General features: G+C 46.9%; 1 protein-coding gene across 3 annotated transcripts in view; it reads left to right on the top strand.

Moving 5' to 3' along the window:
* PNPLA7 (patatin like phospholipase domain containing 7) overlaps window positions 1-19,655 on the top strand; it is a 2,986,886-nt gene that overhangs the window by 391,537 nt on the left and 2,575,694 nt on the right. For all 3 annotated transcript variants that reach the window (XM_069609797.1, XM_069609798.1, XM_069609799.1), the window contains one exon: window positions 680-762. In XM_069609797.1, the coding sequence (XP_069465898.1) occupies window positions 680-762 (83 nt within the window). The remainder of the gene's footprint in view (window positions 1-679; window positions 763-19,655) is intronic.

The following is a 19,655-nucleotide window of genomic DNA, read 5'->3' as shown; positions in this document are numbered from 1 at the left end:
AGAAGTCACAAGAGACTTTTGAAAGAAAATCACTGCCACATTAGGCAGCCAAACACCAAGATAGGTGTGCACAGCATAGTAAGTGGCCAGGGCACCATGGAATAATGGGACTACTGTTCACCTCCTTGAGTACATTTTAATGTTCTGTGTGTCTCTTGTCACCAAATGGAAATATTATACTATTTATCTCCTGGGAAGATAGCTCAGCGGCAATGTGTTCGCCTTGGCAACAAGACAGCACGAAGCAACACTGGTTCGATACCCGGGTCTACGCTTAGAAACCTCTGGGTATTAAGCACATTATAAATACGCAACTAAGACATTCCTGTAACAGCCCTTCGATGCCCCCGGGCTGTGTGAGCGCTTTAAAAATGCAAATAAATAAAAGAAATATATATTACTAATGACAAAATCCATGCCGCAAGCTAATTGATCCGGTCTGTGATGCCCGTGCCTGCAGTTACCAGGGAGCAGCCAGAAGGGGCACCCTTGTGTGACTGCCAGGCAGGTTTATCATGACTACATAGCGTGAGCATGTGCATATCCATAACACAGGATGCAAGACTAGAAATGCTCTTAGTATGTGTATTGTGCCTCTTATTTTGTTAATTTGTTAAAAAGACATATAAATATGTGCATGAAGAACATAGTGCTAATAACAGTATTTCTGTCTTTTTAGGGGAACAGCAGCCAGACGTGCCTCGATACCGATTTCGCAAGAGAGACAAAGTGATGTTCTATGGCCGAAAAATCATGAGAAAGGTAAAGTACATGGAACTCCTGTCACAGTGACAAAGCCAAATGTGGCAACTCCTGCTAGATCAGGTCTTCAGGTGCCTGACCTTGTGGGATTGCACTATATGTCAAACATTGTTGGCGTTTGAAAGCTTTTTGGGTGAAGTCTTTAGGTTGTGTTATACATTTCTGTTGTGCCCTGTGTTTATCAATTCTGTCCTTTCATAGTGCTAGCTCACACACCTTACACATATATACCTTACCTGATCCTTGGTCACCTTGTATCCTGTTAGACCCATAGCCTGTTGGCTCATTCAAAATGAACATGGCAAATGTGACATCTGCAACAGTGGCCAAATAAGGACTCAGATATAATGCTGTTTTCCTGAGACAAGCCCTTCACCAGTGTGCCTTTGACACCTGCAGAACTCTTTAGTTGCAGTATGCAAATGCCGTTTATTCCGCCTCCAAAAGTACCATCTGGCCAGACAGCAGAATGTTGCTGCCAGATTTGCCATAGGGACAGTTCTTCCTGCCCTGCCCCAAACTTCACTGAATTCAAACCAGAACGTGGACCAACTTCTTACTCCATATTTTCCTGACCCGCAACAGCGTCACAATGTACACACCTAGCCCTCGTGTTTGGCCAACCAACCTCTGGAGCAGTCCCAGCTTCAAATACTTCTGCATGGGCAACGTATATTTGTCCCCCCAAGCTTCATAGCTCTATAACAGCCTCCATCTGGAGATTCAGTTCAGTATCTCTGTCCCCCTTTATCCATATTACCTGTTATTTTTACCATCCGTGCCCAGATGCAGTTCTTTCTGCTCGGTCTCTCAGACTTTTTATTGCGAGTTGTACATTTTTCAAATCAAATGAAATCCATTTTGGCGCTTGAGAGCCTTAGAAAGATTGGCACTTTTTGGAGAAGCATATTGTGCATATGGCACGGGGAGCTGTAAATGATGCATAAAGAGCTCAGCGCTACCCTGAACCTGACGAGTGGGTGTCGCGTGCCTCACTGCTGATGTGCCTGCTACTCAAAGAGCAGGCCTGTGACCAATCGCTGGGCGGTGCTGGCTCACACCGTGGACCCTCAGTAGTGCAACGCTGGTGCTCCTCCCTTCTACCGGGCTCTGCATCTTCGGCAGTGGTTAGGGCAGTGATGGGGTGCCGGCAGCAGAGTGGACTTCGGCGACTTGACAATGTCTGCTCCCAGGGTTGGCAGAGAGATGCTGAGGCCTGACTCCATATCACCCTTGGTGGAGGAAGAACGGCAGAGGGCCAGACATCGGCTGGTCCGATGTCTAGGGGCAAAGAAACAAGGGCAAGGTCATCTTGGGCGCTGGACTCATTTTCACCTTGTACATGGAACAGAGATTAGATATCCCCCTGTTGGAAATGTGTTAATTGCGCTCAGACTTTGGTTGCACCAGCAGGCCTGGAAGAGCAGGAAATCACCTAGAACTGTGAAAAGAGCTGAGACTATGTTTAATATTGATCACATTTTTACTGTCCCAATGGCCACATTTGTTCAGAAAAAATAATAGATTTCTCAATTTGAGACTCCGGGAGGGCGCCCCAGTTTGTAATGGTGCACCATCTGCCTACCTTGCACTGGGTTTGGTCTTCAATACGGCAACTGACTTATTGATACCTCACCATAACGTGCATCTCCTGAAACAAGACCTCCCTGAATATCTCACTTCCCGCAAAATGCCACTACACACCTCTGAACTCTAAATCAAGAAGCAGAACCAGCAGGAGAACTTTAGTTGTGGGGACTTGGAAATTATGATGCCCAACTGCAGGCACTCATGGTAGGAATGAAAACATTGAATCAGAGGGTGCAGTAAATGTATACTTTGGCGAAAGAACTCAAAGTGCTTACTAACTTAATAACTGCATGAATCTGCTGTCTGACCACATAGCCGACAATGAGCGATGCATAAGCGGAGTAGATGATCATTTTGTCATACTGCCTAATTAAATGGATTTTGTGGTTGAAGAAATTCAGTGCTTCACAGCCAGGATTTAGGACCAGCAAAACTGATCAAGGAGAAATAAAATGTGGGTGGCCTGAGTGCCAGATAATAGTGGTAGTGCAGATGTTCATCTGTGATCTGCTATTGAAGGACTTTCCCCACTCGGGGCGCTAAAGACCTCACGACAGAGCATGCCCATGAGGCGCCCGTACTGAAGCTGAGCAGGATGGATCAACCCACAATCATTACAGTTCATTTTTTGAACTTGCAACACAAAATGGAGGTCATGGCCACTTTTACGCACCATGGAGAAATTAAGAGATGGGGAGACAATAAGAATGTTCTACGATTCCTCTCTAGAGGTCTCTAACAATCGAAAGGAATTTAGCCCCAACTTTGAGGCGCTGATGGGTTTTAATTTACAATATTACATTATATCCAGCAATCTGTTTTTATCATATCATCTATTGCCATTCTTCCGACACCCGACAAGTGATTTTGAGCTATTTGCAACAATATGATCTTATTTCACAGGAAGCAAACATACTTCAGAGCAATATGGACAATGCCTCTCAAGCAACAGATGCCAGCCGAAGCCTGAGGATGCTCAGGAATGCAACTAATTGGAAGAAGGCGAGGGGATTCTCACAAAATAATCCCCATGGAAGAGGAAAGTGTCATGGATCAAGTGTAAGACTAGGACACAGTGGCATTATGGTGATTGTTAAAGACTTTTATTGATAAAATAAAAGAGAGAGTTGGGGAAATCCTCCCTAATTCTAGGAGGGGTTTCCCTGCCGCAACAAAACTAAGGAGCATCCGTGTCAGAATGTCCAAAACAACAAATTCTCAAGTTCTCAATCCTGTGTCCAAAATCCTAACTTGACCCTCACACACTAAACTCAATATAATGTGAAGGGGAAAATGTCTTTTAGCTGATCACCCGCAGCTCCTTTCCAAAGTTCCACCATAAAGTTCCAAAGTGTAAAAGAAACCAACAAAGTTATACCAGTTCAAGGGGTTCTTCCCTTCACCTGGATTTCTCAGTTTTCAATGTTCTTCACTTTCACATTACCATACTCCACAATCTCAAGGGGTATGACCCTTCCCCTGAGTTTCCCCCGGTTTACGCAGTTAATCAACTCAAGATATCGAATTTCTCTTTTGATTTCTTGTTCTCCTTTAAGGTCAGACTGTTAGGGAGAATTCTCTCTTTAGGCTGAATTTCCTAACCTAGTGAGTCCCCCAGCAGCTTTGCTGGATTTCTGGAGTTTGTTTTTTTCTCCTGCCAAGAGTGAGACTCTTTTTCTCCCACTCTTGGACATGATTTATGGTGTTCCTTTGACTGTTAATGTGTTTTATGGGCTATGGGGTCCTTTACTCCATATGGTCTCATGTGTTTTTACTATGTGTGTTACACAGCACCCTCCGTGCAGTGACACAGGGGTGTCATAGTGACACCCCACCATAGACTCCATACCCTGGGACTGACTACTGTCTCCCAGGGCATGTAAAGTCACCATTGGCTTTACTAGTCCCAAATTATTAACAGAAACCAGTACAAACCATCATATTGTGGACGTACTGGTCGGGGCAATTCGATTGCCCGGGGTCTGTTAGTCGAGGGGGCACGTCTCCGTCCCCCCTGGTCGAGTTTTGGCTGGTGGCAGTGGATACTACTTTTTATATTCGACCGCGAAAATATATCCCTTTGGGATTTTCCCATTGTTCGAGGCTACCAACTTTAATTATTTAATTCTCATAGCCTCGAACATACCGCCGGTTTATTTATTTAATATTAATTCGCCGGTTGGTATTTTTTGCCAGGACTCGATTCTAAAATGGCGTTTGTGTTCTCTTCTGTGACTCCAACCCAAGTCGAGCCCTTTGTTCCACTTTTTGGCGGGCTTCTCAACAGAAGCCTCCAAAAGTGGTGCCACTCTGTCTGGGTACCACAAGGGGTGTGGGAGGGGGTTTAGGCACGCTGGACTGACTTAACTTGGTAACTTAAGTCGCACTCTTGTGTGATTGGCCCAAGTGGTGAGCCGGCCAGCTCACCACTTAGCATGTTTGATTGACAGCTCGGCTGAGTGAATGGGGGTGTACTGAGCAGGGCTTTGGGGACTGGAACTTCAGGAGTCGCCACAGGACCTGAGAATCCGACAAGGGAGAAGCTGAGCCGACCTACCACGGCGACACCACCGGTGGAGCCCTGCGGAACCGACTCACCACTTCCCGACGACAGAGAAGATCTCCCGGCTGGAGAGGCTTCTTCCCCTGACTGGTGGGCACAACCAGTTTACCTTCTTCTCTTCGCACCCCAGACCGACTTGTGGTCGAATTGCCCGTGCCAAGCACCCCGGCAACCGGATAGCCACTTACCACTGGACCGCGAATCAAAGGACCGCTCCTTTTACCTGAGAAACTCCGCGGCTGGTTTCTTCCCTGGCAGTGCAACAGACTCCTGTCTTCCTCCCCAACGAGATCCTCTCTTCCCCCGGACGAAGCACCGACTTTTGCATCCGCTGCCCCCGCTGGAGTATTCTCACCACTTTAAGGTACCGTGTCTGCCAGGCCTCCCTTTCTAAAGATTGCTACAAGGTAATAACAATCCCTTAACCTTCTGGACTGGGCTGGCCGCCTTGACCTTCTAACTGGTCCCTTTCTTTGGTCCAACTCCTTTTTGAACCTTTTCAAGACTTTTGTGCACTGCAACCGTGTGACCTTGGACACATTTCGTTTGATCCTCTTAAAGTGGATCCAGCCTATTGAACTCTAACTTCACGGTTTTACTTTGCCTTCCTCTCTTGTTGTGTTCTTGTAAAAGTGTTGGGACCTGTTTCAATTTATTCTCTGCTTTTCTCTCCCTTTTAAAACAAATTATTAGAGTGCCATCTGCGTTAAGCGCTCAACGCTGTCTGAAAATAAGTGGGGCTTTACTTAAGACTTGTCTAATATTCTTCTAAGGGAGTGTATATCTTTTAGTGACCGTGTTTTTGAATTGCTTACTATTAGTGCCTGTGTGTTTTTCTAGATGTGGTTTTAAATAAATAATGATATCTCTTTTACACCAAGCTCTGGTCAGTGTTTACTTGTTCTACTATGTTCTTTTGACCTATTGTGAATACTCTGTATACTGCCTAACTCTTCTTGAGGGAAGTCTGACTGCTCAGCCACAGCTACCAATTGAATCTGTGTGGTACAGACTGCTACCAAGTGGGTTTATTGCCAAACACCTGTAGTCTTAAATCTTTTGCAGTGGTCCCAGAGGGAACTGCACAGGTTTCTGCCTAACACAGACCATTCCACATTCTAAAGGAGTATGACCCTTCCCTTGAGATTTTCACAGTTGCACAATTCACAGGCTCACAGAGTATGCCTCTGCCCCTGATCTTTCTTCGCTTTTCCACAATTCATAGATTTCGCAGTTCCACAATTCACAGCTTCCAGGGTTATGCTCCTTCCCCTGAACTTTCTTACCTTTTTCACAGTTTACAGGTTTCACAATTCACAGGCTCAAGGGGTATGCTTCTACGCCTGAGCTTTCTTGACTTTACCACAGTTCACAGACTTCACCTGCAAAAGGTGAGGGAAACTCCCTTCCCCAAGATTAGACACATTTTGGGAACTGCTTTCCCTCTCTTCCAAGCTCAGCAATCTTGATTGGTTGTGGTCACAGACTTTTTGTATGCCTGGTTTGTTCTCCTGCCAGGACTTTCTTAATTGGTTCAGTATTTGGGTTTGAGTCCCAGACCCACACTTCTCATCAGTAATCACCTTCTCTTTTATATAGTTTCAAGATTCTTTAATTATACTTTTCATATATTGGGTCAGCGACCCCTTTTCATTCGTCTTAGTCTCTTTGCTCAATCGCCCCGGTGCCCCAGCTCCCTTGTTTGGGCTTACCAGGTTCATCAATGGTATGTGACACCCGCCATGAAGCCACCCAAGTGTCCCAACCTCGTTCTCTGGGCTCACTGGTTTCCTTCGGCTGCTTCGTCGTCCTATGGGTCTCACCGTTCACGTTGCGGCTTGCGTACCGCTGAGAGGGTGTCCCGTCTGCTCTCCGGTTCCCGCTTTGCCCCCTTCTTCACCTGACAGCTCCTGCTGTCTGTGGCACAAGCGCGGCACACCTTCCGCTTCCAGACTCCCCGGACTGCACCTCCAGCAGATTCTCTGCTGTGCAGCCTGCTCTCGTTTGCTGTCCCGACCGACATCGGGAGAAGGGAGTCTCTCTTTATCTCCAGGTGTGGTGTTTTAAATGTCCCAGCACATGTTAACCTTTTCCAACAACTAGAATGTGGCGTTTGCTTTCCAGTTCTAGTGATCGTCATTACTCCAGTCCTCTCCCTCGTCTCAATGTTATCAAACAAAGGGGAATGTAAATACAGGTGATTGGTTATGACTGAAGGTTCTACACCCACACTACAGTATGCCATACAGGAATAGGGAGGCAAGTGGGTGTTACCAGAGGCTAAAGAAACAGGGAAATGTCTGCCTTGACCTAGCCAGTCTTCTCCGCCTCCCTGAGGGTTGTCTTCCCTCATGCGGTCCTCCCACAGATAGCCACCCAGAGGGTCTGAGTCAGATAGCTTCTGCCTTTCCCTGGCCACATAAGGGCAGATTTCACCCGGTGAAGTAGTGATGACCTCGCTAGATTCGTCATCGAAGACACTTCTCCTTAACTCTGTGGTCAATGTAAATAGTCTGATGCCAGAAAAAAAGACGACATAATTTTGCCGAACAGTGTCTATGCCACCGATACAATTAGGGCACCATTAAACACGTTAAAAGAAGACACAAAATGCTGCTCGATGCATATATATGCATATTATATAAACTGAAGTTAAGCATGCAAGTAGATTTTTACTTATGGCTGTACCGTACGTTTGCATTGTTGATGACATTGCAATTATCTAAAGAGTGATAGTTCAGCCACATCTGCATTTGACTCCTAAGAAATCCTCTGGGTTGGCCTCAGAGAATCTGTCCGCTCCCCAACACGTACTACTTTCTAAGTAAGTACGTTGAAAGCTAGATTCTCGCCGTCACTAAAGCAATTCAATATCAAGGCCCTGATAATGGTACATGACACACCCTACTTGTGAAATGCTGTTAGTTTTTTATGATGTAGTGTTTGGATTTATTCTTAGTTTACTATTCCTTCAGTTATATTGATTGACTATGCCTGTCGAAGTGGAACAATGTGATACATTTTGAGATCCCTTATTGTATCATCTTTGTACAGATACACACATGAATAGGTCAAAGTATGATAACCAAACTGACATATATCTACATACAGGGAGGAACTCTCTGAGATCATAAGATAGATATGACATCTACAGGAAACTTGCTCTTGATGAATAGTAAAAACTATGTAGGGGTGGGTGGGGCAGGCCTTTCATGCACCTTGTTTGAGGAGAGGGGACTCTTCCTCATTCATAAGCATCTATTACTTCGGTCCAATAGGAACTTTCTTGTTGTTCATGGATCTCTGTTCCACCAGCCAATAATCACCCTTATAAATGTATACAGTCCTATTTTTCACACACATTTTCATGACGATAGCATCACTGATCAGCAATTTCACCTTTATGGGGAAGGGTTATCTTAGTAATGGCTATTGCGCGAGGTAGGCATCATGGGACCCCCGCCCACCATCATTCACAAAGCACTACTCAAGTCCTTGAAGGCTTAATGGCTGACATGAACTATGTAGATGTCCGGAGGCTTCAACACCCTAATAAACCCAATTATTCCTACTCCTCCCAACCCCAAAGCTACTCTAGGGTGAAAATGTGGCTTGCACCATGGCATTTCATAAATCACATTCATTAACTGTTCTAATCTACCTGTAACAATAAGTGCCTTGTTATCTTCCCTAGGAAAGAGAGGGATTTTCCTCCCTGGCTCTTGAGCCTAAGCTTTTGGATTAGTCTGACAATATTGCTCAAACGATTGATGCAATTGAGGACTTTTGGGAATACAATCTTAAGGAAGGATGCTCCACCTTTATATGCTGGGAAGCATTTAAGGCTTGTCAATGAGGCTTCTGTATGTCCATGTGGTCATGTCGGCTCCAAACATAAGGGAATCACAATCAGGAGCGAGGAGCACAGGATCTGCACTCTATGCAGATGATATCCTTTTTTTTTTAACCTTTTTTATGTCAGGCAATGCACAGAAACCCTCTAGAAAATATTGGTGATACTGTCAACTTATAGTTCTGTTGTCGGCTATAAAATGAACTTTGACAAATCAGATATAATGCTGGTTTGCACCGACATCACTTAGTACCCTGGAGGTGTCACCCCGTTTCAAACTGCAAACTAAATCCTTAAAGTATCTGGGAATATGTGTGTCTGGTGACCTAAGCACTTGTGTACTATAATTTAGCAGCATCTAAGATTACTTGCATACGTGTTTAGGTGGAATAGGTTACCTCTGTCAGTTTATGGGTGAATTAACCTTGTTAAAATGGGCCCCCTCCCTAAATGTATATACTTCTCCAGCATTGGATCTTTCATGGATTCACATACTGTGAATATTCCCCGTCATCAGGCTGGGAAACCACGGTAACTTTAATATACACTGACACCTTGAGTGTCCCATCAACGTTGTTGTGGGTGCTTTTGGCAGCACCAATGGGACATTGTGTGTATAGCTCCGCCCAGCAGCTTCCCCTCAGATTTCAACCGTCTTCCAAACCGTTGGGTTTCCTTGTGCTTCTCTCCCGAGAGAATATCTACATTTATTTGAGAAAAATCAGTCTTTCGACAATTTTTCTTCAGTCTTTGCTTTTTCCGGTCTTTTGACACCGAAAAAGCTCAGTTCCAGCTCCATTATAGAATATTCAGGACTGAAAAAGTCCTTGTTCAGGCCATGTGAGACCCCCAGCCTGAAGAACGTGTATGAGGGAAGAGTGCCTTTATTGTCTGTACCCAAATCATTCGGCCGACGGATGTGATATCTGCCAAGGGTTCTCGCAAAAGACCCTTAGAGACAGAAATAGACGTCTAATTTGTTGGCTCAATGAGGGGACCTCCCGGTGTCAGAGGTCGGCTCGTTACGGAGTGGGAGGGCAACCAGTCCCTCGGACAAGAGATCTCTGTCACGTCAGAGATCAAAATCTGAGGGACTGGCGACGAAAAAGCAGGGGACCGGTGAGGCTAAATCGTCTTCCAGCCATGATAAGGCCAAGCATTCATTGCCTCCTAAAAAACCTCTTTCAAATGGTGAAAAATCCCACGTAGTCTCTAAGCACTCTTCTCTCAGGGTACTAGGTCAAAGTCGCCATCGAGAGACCAAAAGAAAAGGGCTCACACCTGTCTTCGAGATCCGCAGACTCGTCCCGGAAATCTTCGCCGACAGAGAAGCATAAATCGAAGCCAACATCGACGAAAAAGTCTTCTGCGACGAGCACCAAGAAACACCCCTCGTCATCGGGATCGCACAGGTCTTCTTCCGGACATGAGTCTTCCACAAAATATCACACAGCGTCCTAATCGTCATCAAAACCGTCATCTATTCACCAATGACGGCGGCAACCAAAACGATGATGACGTCGATGACAGTCTTGGCACCATCGATGTCTTAACTCTCGTCGACTACCACCTCAATGTGACCATTCTGTTGACGACCACCTCTTCGACGACAAAGAAAAAAATCCCAGGCTAACAAGCAGACACGTAAATAGTCTACTGCGCCGGAGTGTTCACAAATAGAGACAGAAGTATTGTCTCTGAGGGGTATATTAAAAGCCCCATCTGAGCCCACGGCACTCGACCAGCTTCCTTTGGTAATGTCTCCAACGGTATAACCTGAAGAAATTCTGCAGCACGAAATCACATCAGATTTCGAGGCCCCGTCGTATGAGTATCAAGCAGTATTCAAATCGGATCCTGAGGAAGGAGGATGAAAGGCGCCCATTCCAGATCCTTCCACGGGATTAGACCTACAGAAAAGACCTCAAACACCTTGTTTGCCGTCGACATCAGCAGACAGAGAAGGTATTCCATCGCAGTACCCTCTCTTAAACCCTCATTCCTTGCTATCCATGAAGGTCCTGTCCACTCTTCAAGCTCTACTCGGTCAGCTGGATCCCAGACTCCCTCTGCTCAGGCTCCAACAACAGACCCACAGGTTACACAGCGACGGAAGGAGACACCTGACCATTTTCAAGACCAGGGATCTCGCCCTAGAAGGCAATCCCCTTCCAGGCCTCCTCCTCCACCCACTCGGACATTCAGTTCACGATGGAGAGAACAGGAAGAAGGTTAACTGGTGGAGACTGATCCGGATACTGATCCACAAGACACACTTTCCACAGTCTCCTCTTCCCCAAGGAGAGCTGATTCATGGGACACAGACCCAGACCATTACGCACCAGGTAGTCCAGCTCAACCATCCCCCCTGGATGACATAGGAGCATTTCACTCCATGGTGGCGAAGGCCTGCCAAGAGTTCAGCCTAATCCCAGAAGAAGAGAAAAAAGATAGCTTCCTCTTTGATAATATGGCAAAGAGGAGAAAAGCAGTTTTTTCCATTCCAATTCTTGATCATGTGTGGCAGGAGGGCCTCTGCACCAAGAAGCATCCCTTTTACAGAACCGGCAGTGAAAGGGTGTTTGGTAAATAAATGTAAGGCTCCTGATTCCACACTAAAATGGCTTACATCGCAACAAACACCAGAGTCTGTTGTATCAGCTGCAGCTAGCCGGAAAGCATGCACGCAACATAAGTGTGCCACCCCCCCCCGGACAATGACAATCGCAAGTTGGATGCCTTTGGAAAGAAGGTACTTACAATTGGGGAAACAACAGTGAAGGCAGCAAACTCTGGCCTTAGTCGCACGATACGACTGTGAAATGTGGCATTGTTTAGCCCCTCTATTAGACCACCTGCCAGAACAGCAAAGAAAGAAGACTATGCTGTTGTTACGAGAGGGGGAGGAGGCGTCAAACCACAGCATAAATATAGCGGTAGACCTGGCTGAAACCGGCTTCAAACAGATCGCAATTGAGTGGTTCTCAGATGCCAAGCTTGGCTCCGCTGTACAGACTTCTGCCAAGAGGTGCATCACAAGGTGGTGGATATGCCGTGCGAGGGCAAAAATCTTTTTGGTGAAAAGATAGATGAAGCCCTGAAGGCGATGAAAGCTGATTCAGACACAGCTATATCACTTACTACTCTGCAAAGCAGGAAATCCTTTCGCCCCTTTCGTTCATCTCACAGAGTCTCAGGAAAATCACGATTCTTAGGCTCTAGGCACAACAAAAGGTATAATAGATCCACTTACTATTCACAAGGTTACAAGTGCAATTTCCAATCTACCCAGCGCAATAGAGAGTACCAGGGACAAAGGGGGACAAAGGAAGCAGGGATCTTCTTCCACCCAGAGAGGCCACCAAAATAAAACACAGCAATTACTGCCACAAGGACAGTCAAGTATTGGGAAATGTAGCGTTCCCCCTCAACGAGTGGCGTTCTATAACCACGGACAGATGGGTACTAGATGCTATTCAGTATGGACACTTGTTAGAGTTCATACATCCACAATTTCCAATCCCACCAATAAAGGCGTCTCAATCACACCTTCATGTCTTGTGGCATGAGGTACGTCACATGATAACAAAAAGAGCCATCGAGAAAGTACCTTTCTCAGCAAAGGGAAAGGTTTTTTGTGGTAAAAAATCCAGATGGAAACAGGCGCCCCATTTTAGACCTTTGGGTACTAAACAAAAACATAAGAAAATAAAAATTCAAGAGGATAGCGCTGCAAGAGGTGATAAGAGCTGTGCAGCCGCAAGAATTCATGGCATCGCTAGATCTCAATGACGCATATTTTCATATACCAATTCACCCGAAGCACCGAAAATACCTCAGGTTTGTAGTGAGCGACAGCCATTTCCAATTTCAGGTTCTCCCCTTTGGTTTAAAATCAGCACCCAGAACATTCACCAAATGCCTGGCACCAGTAGCAGCCTTCCTTGGGAAACAAGGCCATCACGTTTACCCGTACTTGGACGACTGGGTGGTTCGGGGTTCAACTTACCAACAGGCGTTATCATCCCTCAACAAGACAGAGATTCTCCTCCAACAATTGGGCTTCGCCATCAACTACAGCAAATCCTGCTCAATTCCCTCAAAGAGCTTGGTCTTCTTCGGAGCACAATTCCTGACAAACTACAATCAGGTGAAACCCTTGGTGGAAAGAGTAAAATAAGTTCTAGCTCTAGGGGGCTCATTTTCACCTAACAAATCCATCTCATTCCGCTCTTACATGGCTCTTCTGGAAACCATGTCATCTTGCATCCCTCTGATTCCCAACTGTCGCCTATACATACGACCAGCGCGGAATTCCTTGCAACCTGATGGTCCCAAATCCAGGGCTCCTGGTCGTACAGGATAATCATCACCCGGCCACTGGCAGATGCTCTAAAATGGTGGACTCACCCCTTCAACATCACAGGGGGAATGCCACTGGTGGAACCAAATTTCCAATACACCATTGTGACCGATACCTCCCAAACAGGGTTGGGGTGCGCATTTAAACCAACACCAGGTCAAGGGCCTCTGGTCATCCACATAAAGCTTAGTGCATATCAATGTCCTAGAGCTGCGGGCAGTACACTGGCCCTCAAATCCTTTCTTCCCCTCATCAAGGGCTCGGTGGTGCGTGTCCTCACCGACAACATGACCACAATGTTCTACCTGCGGAAGCAGGGAGGGGGATGCGTTCAGACTTCTTATCCCAGGAAGCTCAAACCATCTGGCACTGGGCCATACAGCACAACATTCAGATCCAAGCCTTCCACCTACCAGGAATACAGAACACTCAGGCAGATACCCTCAGCAGGGACTCCTCCCAAACACACAAGTGGCAACTGCACAGCACCCAAGTAACAAAGATCTTTGCAAAATGGGGCCTCCCCCCTCTGGACTTTTCGCGAGCCCCTAAAACAAGCAATGCCACCAGTTCGCCAGCAGAATCCTGCATCCGAATTCCCGAGGAGACGCATTCTCCGTCCCTTGGAACGGGATGTTTGCTTCTGCGTTTCTCCCCTTTCCCCTGTAAGGAAAACCATACAAATGATTCGCAAGGCTCCTTGCAAGATAATCCTGGTGGCTCTGTCTGGCCCAGGCAGACCTGGTTCTCCGACCTGCTTCAGCTGGCAATGGACGATCAGATTCTCCTGGGATCCCAGCCGAATCTCCTGTCCCAGAACAAAGGGATGATATTACATCACAATCCGGACTCCCTCAAATTGGCGGCATGGCTCCTGACCACTCCGAATTTGGAAATCTGAATATACCTCAGGAATGTCATCGCATTTTGGCTACAGCAAGAGCTCCATCCACCAACATCTCGTATAGCCGAAAGTGGAAGAGATTTTGTGCATAGTGAGCATAGTGTGCACAACATCCTAATCTACATCCGCTAGATATAACACCTCAACAGCTCCTTCCTTATCTTTTGTTATTGGCTATGGAAGGTCTAGCGGTGGCTTCCATCAAGATGCACTTTTCTGCGATATCAAGATCAACAAGTAAAAGAACTTGGAAGGGATTGTGTCCTCCGACGTATTCCTTATATTTGATAATTCGTCTCCAGCTTGCCCTCGACAGCCACTGTATCGTGCCAACGTCACCATGCCCATAAATAGCCACGCGCAGCGTCCGTTGCTCAGTTCCGTTTTTCCGCGCTTCGTGGGGCCTCAGAATATCGTTGCTCAGTTTTTCAGTCAAATATACTTCATTATTCCTCGTGAATACCGACTCATACTCGATGGCTTCCTCATCCGAACCGACTCCACGGTCCGGCTTCAAAAAATGTTGAGACTGTGGAAAGAAAATGTTGTTGACGGATCCTCACAGGATCTGTTTGTGGTGTCTAGGACTCGAGCACCATTGTTCGGAGTGCGAGGACTACATGTCCATGACGGCGAAAGCCTTGAAGGAGCGTAAGGGGAAGCTCGAGAGAGGTATGGCAGTTAAAACTTCTTCAAAAGTTTCCTCGGCGGAGTCGAGACATTCGTCTCCTCGCCATCACAAAAGACATTCTCGTTCTAGATCTCGAAGCAGTTCCCATCACTCTTCGAGATCTAAGCATTCAAAAAAGAGACGTCGAAGATCCCCTTCCTCTTCTTCTTCCGTTTCCCCAAAAAGGGTCTCCTGCCCCACAAAACATAGCTCTCAGGCTGAGTGGGAGAAATTCAGGAAAAAGATGCTTAGCGTCTTCGAGAAAGCGGCCTCGACCCCCTCGAAGACTGCTGCGGGTGATACCCTGGGTGAAAGACCCGAAAGATCAAAACGCTGTGAGTCGGAGCACCCGACGAAAGAAGCTACTCGAGAGTGTCACGAACCCTCGAGTAAAGGCAAGGTCGCGTCCTCAACGCCGTCGTCGAAGATCCCTTCGACGCATAGATCTGCGTCTTCGACGCCATTATCGAAAGGTTCTTCGACGCACAGGTCAGTCGATTCGACGCCATCTTCGACGTCGACGCCGAGAAAGGACAAACCCACGGCCACCTCACAGCCAGTGGCCATACCCAGAGCCTCGATCACGAGAATGTCGTCGACAACCTCGAGTAGAATTCTGATACTCTCAAGTTCCTCGAGGCCTTTACCAACTTTCTCGATGCCTTTTTAGATGGCTTCGAAGCCTTTAACGTCCGCGTCGACGATGTTGACGTTTTCTCAGCCAATTATGACGAATTTGGCCCCTTCTGCTCTGGAAATGGGATTTATACCATTTCCAAGATCTGATCATTCCAGAGCCTTAGCATCTATTTATGAGGAAGGGGAGAATTCGGATTAGGAGAGACCTTTTGAGTTGCAGGGATCTGCAACTCCTGTACCAGAGGAATTTACCTCTGAAGAAGGTAGGTTTAAGGACCTCCAAGAATCCTTACATGAATCAAGTGGGTAGGACACTTCCCCAGAAGTGGAATTTGCCAAACCAGAACCAGAGGAACATGCTGAAACCCCTTATAGAACCTTGATGGCAAGGATAATAGAGTTTATTGGGTGGTCTACAACTTCACCTGCTTTTCAGCAAGACGACCTCACAGACATTTTGGTTAAAGGTCCACGGGAGGATCCTGTGGTGCCATTTCATGCGGCATTACAAAGGAAAATATTGGCAAACTGGGAAACCCCTGAGTTTATCCCGGCGGTTAACAAAAAATTATCAGCCAAGTATAGGGTGTCTACTGCTGACCCTGAATATTTATCCAAACGCCCAACTCCGGAGAGTCTGGTTGTTCAGGCAGCAACTTCATCAGGTAGTAAATCGGCTTACCCTACTAGTAAATCGGCTTACCCTACTGTTCCACAGGACAGGGATGAGAAGAGATATGATTCTATGGCCAAAAAAGTATTTTCTGCATGTAGCATGGCGTTGAAATCCATCACTGCTACTTGTACGCTCGCAAGGTTCAGCCACACACTTTGGGAGTGTGCTTCATCAGCGGCTGACTGCCTACCGGAGGGAGAAGAAAGGGAAGCGTTTCTCAACATCATTAAGGATGGTAAGGACGCAATGTGCAAATCCCTTCAGACAGGCATTGATTCTGCTGACAGCATCAGCAGGGCCATGGCGGCAAGTACAACAACCAGGAGATTTGATTGGTTGCGAAACTCTGGTTTTGTTCCAGATGTGCAAAGCAGACTCTTGAATATGCCCTTTGACGGCTCTTCTTTGTTTGGTAAGAATGCGGATGACAGTTTAGAAAAGCTTCAAACATCAAAGGCAGCAGCAAAATCCCTGGGAGCTGCAATCTGTCAGATACCATATCGCCCCTCAGGAACCTCTTGGAGAGGTAAGTCCTTTCGCTTCTATTCCGCATTCGGAAGAGGCAGAGGACAGCCGGTTCAAAGGGGTCAGAAAAAATTCACCCGAGGTGGACGGGTTAAAAATACAAAAGCCGCAGCAGCAGCAGCAGGTGCCTTTTTACCCTCGGCATCTGCATCAGCCGCCTCCAAACTGTTCTGAGGACTCTCCTCACAAGACACCAGTAGGGGGCAGGTTAACTCAACATCTGACGGAATGGCAGGCTATTATGTCAGATGCTTGGGCATTGGAGACAGTTGCCCAAGGTTACTGCCTGCCTTTTCTACGCATCCCTCAGACTCATCCACCGGGGAACAGCTCTCTGAAAGTTCCAGATCCGCTCCTCTTGCAGGAAATTGTAGACCTGCTAGAGAAAGGTGCCATAGAACCGGTACCTGTAGCGGAGAGGAACAAGGGCTGGTACTCCCCCTACTTTCTCATCCCGAAGAAAGATGGAGTACTGAGACCTATCTTGGACTTACGAGAATTGAACAAGTTCCTCAGGAAGGACAAGTTCAAGATGGTAACAGATCCTTCAGGCCCTCCAGCTCCAGGACTGGCTGGTATCTCTGGACCTCCAGGATGCTTATTTCCATGTGCCAATCCATCTCAAACACAGGAAATACCTGAGGTTCGCAATTGGCGGCTCTCATTATCATTTTCGAGTTCTGCCATTTTGGCTGACCTCCGCCCCGAAGGTCTTCACCAAGTTAATGTCGGTAGTGGCGGCAAGTCTAAGGAAGGGAGGGATTCACGTCTACCCCTACCTGGACAATTGGCTGATCAGGGCTGTATCTTCGGAACAAGCTCAGATCCAGCTAGATTATGTCTGCCAGCTCCTTCACAAACTGGGCTTCTCCCTCAATTTAAAGAAGTCACAGATGATACCATCACAGAGGCTCCAGTTCATCGGAGCGGTCCTGGACACTTCTCTGGGAAAAGCCTCTCCACCAGAGGTGAGGGCTCAAGATATTCTGCAGATGGTCACCAAGTTTCAAAATGTCCAACATCTCCCAGCCTTCAACTTTTTAAGGTTGCTAGGCCTCATGGCATCCTGCATCTTCCTTGTGCCAGAGGCTTGCCTGAGAATGAGATCTCTCCAGTGGGCACTAAGAACCCAGTGGTCGCAGTTCTGCGGAAAAATGACAGATCTCCTTCGGATTCCGGACAAGGTAGCCCGAGACCTTCAATGGTGGGCTTATCGAGAGAACATTTTGAAAGGAGAACTTGTTTTGGCAACCATGGCCAGAGATAACAGTAGTCACGGACGCCTCACTCACGGGGTGGGGAGCCCATGCCAACGACTTGACCATCAGCGGTCGTTGGTCTCCATCGGAGTCCAGACTACACATCAACCTATTGGAACTGAGAGCGATCAGACTAGCGCTGAAAGCTTTCCTACCATCAGTACAGGGAAAAAATGTCCTGATAATGACGGACAACACAGTGGCCATGTACTACCTCAACAAAAGAGGAGGCGTGGGGTCACTGCCACTGTGCAGAGAGGCAATGCAGCTCTGGTTTTGGGCAATTCAAGAAGGAATCTCTCTATCGGCAGTTCACCTTGCCGGAGAGAAGAACTTGACGGCGGACGCTCTGAGCAGGTAGGGCACAGTCTCTCACGAGTGGGGAACTAGCTCAGGAAGTCCTTCAGGAGATCTTTGCCCTTTGGGGAACCCCTCAAGTGGATCTGTTCGCCACCAGTACCAACAGGAAGTGCGATCTGTTTTGTTCAAGGGAATTTCCCCCGAGAGGAGCTCTAGGGGACGTGTTTGTAGTGGACTGGGAGTTTCCACTCCTGTACGCGTTTCCACCAGTCCCTGTCATTCCTCAAATGATCAGGAGGTTGAGAAGATTCCGGAGGACCATAATCCTAATTGCCCCAGACTGGGCCAGGAGAACGTGGTACCCGGACCTTCTGGACATGTCCATCTGCCCTCCAATTCGCCTTCCACTCAAGGAGAATCTTCTCTCACAGAAGGGAGGTCAGGTTCTTCATCCAGACATCAGAACCCTCAACCTTCACGCTTGGCTTCTGAAAGGTTGAGATACAAGGATTGGGACCTCCCTGATGACGTTATGGAGGTGTTGCTTTCGGCCAGAAGGCCAGCAACAAAGTCTTTATACCGCTGCCGTTGGAACAAATTTTGCAGCTGGTGTAGAGAAGAGAATATCAACCCCTTTTCATGTGGTACACCAACGGTGTTATCCTTTCTACTCTCTTTGGCAAATTCAGGCCTTCAAGTTGGCACTATCAAGGGCTATCTCGCAGCGCTATCGATCTTCAAGCGCACTGCAGAGGAGTCATCGTATTTCAAATTACCCTTAGTAATACAATTTCTAAAGGGCTTAACTAATGTCTATCCTCCAAGACCATTCCAAGTTCCCTTATGGGACTTAAATTTAGTCTTAAATTTCCTGATTGGGTACTCCGTTCGAACCACTCCACTCTTGTTCACTAAGATTTCTCACCCTTAAAACTGTCTTATTAGTGGCACTAACATCTGCTAGAAGGGTGAGTGAATTACAAGCTCTATCTTGTAAACCCCCTCATACAATTTTTCATAAAGACAAAGTTGTCCTACAGGTGAAGCCTAATTTCCTCCCAAAGGTGGTTTCTGAATTCCACATCACTCAGAAAATTACATTACCTTCATTCTATCCTCCCCATCCGGGGAAAGAGGAAGAAAGGCTACACAGGCTGGACCCAAAGCGGGCTTTAACCTTTTACATCAGCAGACTTGCTAGTATTAGGCAAGCAGACCAACTGTTCGTAGGTTACTCAGGGCACAAATTGGGACTACCGATAACAAAACAGACCATTTCCAGATGGATTATTTTGGCCATTTTGGAATGTTACAGACTAGCAGGGAAAGAGCCTCCTCAAAATCCTAGGGTTCATTCAACCAGGAGTATAGCAGCCTCTTCAGCCCTCCAAAGAGGGGTTCCGGTTCGAGATATATGCTCGGCTGCCACATGGTCGTCCGCACATACCTTCACAAGATTTTACAACATGGATTCCTCCTCTAGTCAAGAGACTAGGTTTGGCAAAGCAGTATTACATTCTGTTCATTCCTAAAAGGAAACATGGCGTTTTT

Source organism: Ambystoma mexicanum, chromosome 8, assembly GCF_040938575.1.
Source record: "Ambystoma mexicanum isolate Mex_15411 chromosome 8, UKY_AmexF1_1, whole genome shotgun sequence".
Taxonomy (NCBI): domain Eukaryota; kingdom Metazoa; phylum Chordata; class Amphibia; order Caudata; family Ambystomatidae; genus Ambystoma; species Ambystoma mexicanum.
Note: the sequence above shows the minus strand (reverse complement) of the source record. Positions and strands in the feature narration are given on the sequence as shown.